Here is a 6,000-nt window from a genome sequence, read left to right as displayed (position 1 = left end):
AGACTAACGTCCCCCTTCATGGCTCCCCAGAGAGCTTCCCTTCCCTACATCTCTGCTTCCGGGTCTGTGAAGCAAACAGAGCGCCAGAGAGGAAGTGAGACTGGTCACCCGGCAGTTGTGAGAAATAATGGCCTCCTGCGCAAGACTGCGCGTGCGCGCACGTAGGCGGGGCTACATGTACGCGGGGCGGGACGTGGGCGGGGTCTCAGCAAGGCGCGGCCTACCCGGCGGCCCCGGCGGAGGCGGGACCAGGTTGCTTCCCGCCGTCCGCTCCCGCCATTGGTGGGCCGTTTGAATGGCGGAAGTGACGAGATCCTGGCGATGGCCGTCCCGCGGGCACCCAAACGGCTGCTGGGTAGCGGGCTGGCTGCGGACGCCCGTGTGCGGTGAGGTCCGGCCGTACACGCTGTCAGGTGAGTGACGGAGGCCCAGCAGGGTTCTCCGGGCAGGCCGCGAGCAGGCGGGCGAGCCTTCCGGCCCTTTAAGCCGCCCCGAGGCCGGTCCTGCAGAGAGCACGGCCCTTCTGCGGGATCCGCCATCCGTAGCTCCCCTGGTACTCTTCTGTCACACTCAGCTTTGAAAGAAGAGCAGTCCCAGCCAGGAGTGTTGGTTCACCCAATGATCCCAGCACTCGCGAGGCAGTGCTGAGGCAGGAGGAGTGCCTCGAGTTCAAGGCTAGCCTGGGCGACATAGTGAAACCCTGCCTCAAGAAACTACAGCAACGAATAGTTGTCGTCAGTCTTTTTATTAGAATGTGTTAGGCGGTTTCGCACTAATAAAGCCACATACTTAGTACAACCCTGTATGGTGGGTTATTACTCCCTTACACGGAGTAAAGAAACAAGACCCAAGGGATTTGAGACTTGGCTACTGCCTTCTGCTAGTGAATGGCAATGTTGTCTCTTGCATCCACATCTGCGGACGCCTGTGTGTGGTGAGGTATTAATGTTGTGATTACTGTGTGTCAGATACTGCCTAATCCTCAGAATGAAATATATCAAAGTAAGTCCTACTGTATCTATTATTGGACAGTTACAAAACATAAAACTTAAAAACCCACACGGATAGAAATGACTAGTGAATAAACCAGGTAACAGGAGTCATCTACTTGGTAGGTGTAGAAGGAATAATTTTCTCCTATGGGAAACAACTTATAATATTCCTCCCTTAGAACCCCAAACATTCTTGGAAGTTTGTTTTTGTTTTGTTTTGTTTTCTTAAGACTATCAGTGGGGGCTGGAGAGGTGGCTCAGAGGTTTAAGAGCACTGGCTGATCTTTCAGAGGTCCTGAGTTCAATTCCCAGCAACCTCATGGTGGCTCACAGCCATCTATAATGAGATCTGGTGCCCTCTTTTGGTGTGCAGGCATATATGCAAGCAGAATACTGTATACAAAATAAACAAATTTTTAAAAGTGACAAGAATATCAGTGGGATGTATTGGAAAAGGTTTTCCATTCAAGCAATTACTCCTGTTTGACATCAGACCTCTTGTATATAATCATGACTGGGTCTGCCCATGTGGTACCGTACTAAATCTCTGTCTCATTCAGTCCACCCTAAATTATCTATAAAATGCAAGACAGTTTTTTAGACAAAAAACATAAGGTGATGAATAAGACCATATTTGTCCTGGCCACACTTGTGATGGAGAATTCACTGAAAAATGTATTGGTTCCTACTAGATTATCCAAGCACTTCATTGAAACGGTATTTTTAAGTTACTATATTTATTTGAGTATTGAGAGTTAAAAAAAAAACCTAGCTACTATCACTCTACAAAAGACAGATAGTAATTAGTGAAAAACTAAAGGATAAGCCATTCCTTTTTGAATATGCATCCAGATAGTCTGTATTCTAGGTGAGACGAGTGAGTAAAACTGATTCATAGAGGACAGCTCCTTAGAAGAGGCTAAGCTTAAGCACACTTCACACAGCTGTAAATATCCAGTGATATAGTTTGCCTGCTCATCACTGAGAAGAGACCAGAGACATGAGCACTTACCTCAGATAAAATCATAATGGGGTGGTGATGCTGAGTGATCATGGGAGCAGACTGGTCCCAAAATTACTTGGAAAGAGTTTCAAATTCCACCAGCTATAGATATCCCAGTCTAGGTTCCAATACCACACTCCTCTAATAAGAGCGTGTTAAAATTTAAGCTCTAGAGAAGAGGAGTGGGGTTATAGCGCAGTGGAAGCATGAACAGGTGCAAAGCCCTGAGTTCCATCTCAGAACCACAGAGACAGAAAGGAAGCGTAGGGCGGACAACAAGGACACCCCAAAAATAGTAGAATAATAGACCTGGGAATCTAAGTACTTCATGTGTCCAATTAGAATTATTCTATAGGTTGTTTTTTTAAATGGTCATTTTGAAAAATGGATAACATAATCCTGGTTAGTTTTGTGTCACTATGACACAAACTAGAGTTGTTTGGGAAGAGGATTTTTTCAACTGAGAAAATGCTTGCACAAAATCTGCCTGTGGGCACATCTGTAATACATTTTCTTGATTGATGATGATGTGGAAGGGTCAGACCTACTGTGTACTGATCCATCTTTGGGCTGGCCATGCTCAGTGGTATAAGTAGGTTGAGCAAGCCAGTGAGCAGCATGCCTCCATGGCCTCTGCATCAGCTCCTGACTCCATGTTTCTGCCATTTGAGTTCCTGCTCTGACTCCCCACAATGATGGACTGTGATGTGGAACTGTAAGCTGAAATAAGCCTTTTATTCCCAAGTTGCTTTTGGTCATGGTGTTTTGTTGAAACAATAGAACCCTTAACTGGTACAACATGTTTGTAATTGTTGAGGACTAAGCCCATGGGATTGATAAAATTCAATGCCATTTAGTGGCACTAGGTGATCAAATTGTGTACAGCAAACCAGGGGCCCTTAAAGTTACCTTTTCTTTTTGTTAAAGTACAGGTTACCGGTGTTAAGTTGTTCTTGATAAAACATTTATTCAGTGCCAACACATCTTTTAAGTGCTTAATAAATTCTGGAAATGCCAAAACAGGGAAAAGTAAGGTCTGAAATATTGTCGGTCAGCTATAGGTAGGGACAGACTTCTGAGCAGTTCTACCTACTCTTCGTTTTTTTTCCCATCCATGTGACAACCTGTGGTCTAAAGACCAGATTTATAGCTGTTTGTAAATAAGTTAGGCTTTGTTTACCTATGCCATTTTATACACACACACACACACACACACACACACACACACACACACACGTGTAAGTAACAGATTGAAGTTTTGACATTATTTTAATTGTTGCCCTATTTTAATAATATATTTTATAGGCATTCCTCTGTTTATTTCTCTTCAATTCAGATCCTTTATATTTAAAATACGCAGAAATGAAAAGAAAGGTGATGAGCACTGGAAAACTGAGATTGAGTCCTAATGAGGAAGCCTTCATTTTGAAGGAAGATTATGAAAGAAGACGGAAACTAAGATTGCTTCAGGTATCATTTACTTGGAGTCTAAATTTTTTGTCTTCCTCAAATCCTTGGTATTTTTTGGATTAGATCGTTTTAAATGAAATGTTGCATTTATGAGCTTTTTCTGTCCTTGAAAGAGCCTTTTTTTCCCCAATAACCCACTGAGTTCCTTTAATTGTGCCTGCACCTGCATGTGTGTACTGCCATCCCCTGGAGCGTGGGCAGCTTACCATTGGGCCACATGCTGAAGAAAACTAACTCCCTGCAGCTATCAGCTCCCAGGAGCTCCTTAGCTAGGCTTGGGGCATCATGAGCACTCCCTCTCCATTCAGGAGGAATGTCTGGCTTGATCTTACGCAGGTCTTGTGTCAGCCACCATAAATCCATGTATACAACAGTTCGGTTATATCCAGGAGATATTATTTTGCAGTAATTTCCCTCAGTTTCTGGCTCTTAAAATCTTACTGCCCCATTTCTAAATGATCCATAGTTGGTGAAAATTAGAAAAGGAAGCTTAGAAAGAATCTGGAGAAAACTACTGGAAAAATGAAACAGACTATTTATATCAGCTTCTAAGACAAATGTATTAGAAAATTTCTAAAGTTAAGCCTTTGTGAGTAAAGTAATAGCTTTCTATCTAGAATCAGAGATGATATACCCTGGAGAGGGAACTCTTATCTGACCTCTTTGGCTATGAAACTTGTGAAATCACCTTACCATTTTAGCATTTTGTATGTTATTGAGGGTAGAGAGAGCAGTTGAAACAAATCAATTAAGAGACTTTAGAAATAGCTGTGGGGGTTGCTGAGCTGGCTCAGGAGGTAAAGGTGCTTTACTGCCAAGCTCGGCAACCCAGGTCCTATCCCAGGGACCCTCATCCCAGGGAACTCATGCAGGTTGAACTCTGGCTCCTGTGCTATGACACACATATACATAAATAAATGAATGCAATAAAAAAATCTCTAAGTAACCCTCCCCTTTTTTTCTCTGTCAGTTGGGTTTTTCTGCTAACCATAGTCCTTACTTAAGTATTTAGGAAAATTGATACACCTGAAGAGAATTCATTTGAATTCCTATTCTCAATTAGATTTTAAAAAATGTTTAAACCCCCTTCATATGTTTTGTATGAAATACTCATCTTTCAGGTTCGAGAACAAGAAAGGGGCATTGCCTTCCAGAGAAGAGAAGACATAAAACAGAGGCGAAATCAGCAGTTTTCCCGTTTGGCTGAGGAGCTAAGGGCAGAATGGGAAGAAGCACAAAGCCAGAAAATACAAAACTTGGAAAAACTGTATTTGGCAAGTTTAAGACACATGGGAGAGGGACATCGACAGGCTAAAGAAAATGTGAGTGGCTCGTCTCCTCACTGACGGAGGCAGTGTGGTTATACTAAACTGGACTTAGTGAATGATGACATGAGGAATGTGTTTAACGTATAGAACTGGGAGAGCAAGCTGACCTTTTCTAAATCAGTTTAATCTACAGTGAGAATAACAGTGTTATTTGTTTCCTTGTAAGTCATGCTAAGCACACCTTTCTTCCTCTGGTGTCCAAGTTAGCATTGTTTCTTCTCATTCTTGCCTGTATAAAAGATGGTAACCTATGCAATCAGAAATTGTCTGTCCCAAGCAGTTTGACTAGATCTGGGGAACTAAATTCAGATTTCCAGACTCAGATTCATCCCTGACCTCTTAAATACATAGTAGTGAGTACATATGCACTTAGCTTTGGTTGATGACTTTCCTAAAGACAGAGGAAAGCTCAGTGTTTGAGCAGGTCCTTGAGCTCCTTTGTTGCTGACTGTGATTTAGGGCTGGAAAAATAGCAGTTTGGCCAGGTGTGGTACACGTGGATGTTTGTAATACCAACCCTCAAGAAAAGAGACAGGAGGATTTCCTTAAGCTCTGAGCCAGCCTGGTCAGCATAGTAAGTTACAGGTCAGTCAAGGCTGCATAACAGAACTAAATAAAATGGAAACAGGGAAGGATAAAGGAAAGAAATGCCAGTTTGTCATCCCAGAGTCAGTCACACAGAAAACAGGCTGGGTCCAAAGAAGACTAATCTTTAGTAACAATTAATTGAGGAAAAGGAATACCTTGAGGTGATGTGGCATCTTGGTTTTTGTGTGTTTTTACCAATAGCCCTAAGTTCCAATGTTATTTATTTTAGTGATTTATTTTTACCTTTTTTGGGGTCACGATCAGCCTTGGGTTTAAACATCTTCCCAAGCCTAACTCATTTGAATGACACTCATGATTTTTGCAGACAAGACAGCCTACTATATTACTATAAATTTGATGTTTTCGTTTAAATAAAATATTTCATTGGTTAATTTAACCCTGTCCAAAGTAGCTTGATATTTTATGTTTTTAATGCTAAGCTAAATGATTACTATTATGGTATGGCAGTAGTGGTATCGTTCCCATACTTTGGAAAATATCTGTGTACTATGGGAAGGGATGACAGAATTGAATGGTCACTTCGGGGCTGGAGAGGTGGCTCAGTGATTAAGAACACTGGCTGATCTTTCAGAGGTCCTGAGTTCAATTCACAGCACCC

At 42.4% G+C, this 6,000-nt stretch overlaps 1 protein-coding gene across 10 annotated transcripts in view; it reads left to right on the top strand.

Annotated features, from left to right (window-relative positions):
- The first annotated feature begins 279 nt into the window (after positions 1-279).
- The window catches only part of Cep295 (centrosomal protein 295), a 44,864-nt gene continuing 39,143 nt past the window's right edge, over positions 280-6,000 (top strand). For 9 of the 10 annotated variants that reach the window (XM_052752804.1, XM_052752761.1, XM_052752780.1 and 6 more), the window contains exons 1-3: positions 280-413; positions 3,332-3,465; positions 4,587-4,787. In XM_052752804.1, the coding sequence (XP_052608764.1) occupies positions 296-413; positions 3,332-3,465; positions 4,587-4,787 (453 nt within the window). In that variant the 5' untranslated portion in view covers positions 280-295. The remainder of the gene's footprint in view (positions 414-3,331; positions 3,466-4,586; positions 4,788-6,000) is intronic. The other variant, XM_052752766.1, reaches the window with a different exon arrangement.

The sequence above is a fragment of the Peromyscus californicus genome, unplaced genomic scaffold (assembly GCF_007827085.1).
Source record: "Peromyscus californicus insignis strain IS unplaced genomic scaffold, ASM782708v3 Scaffold_11__1_contigs__length_118956290, whole genome shotgun sequence".
Lineage (NCBI taxonomy): Eukaryota > Metazoa > Chordata > Mammalia > Rodentia > Cricetidae > Peromyscus > Peromyscus californicus.
The sequence above is the reverse complement of the archived record's forward strand: the minus strand, read 5'-3'. Positions and strand labels throughout refer to the sequence as shown.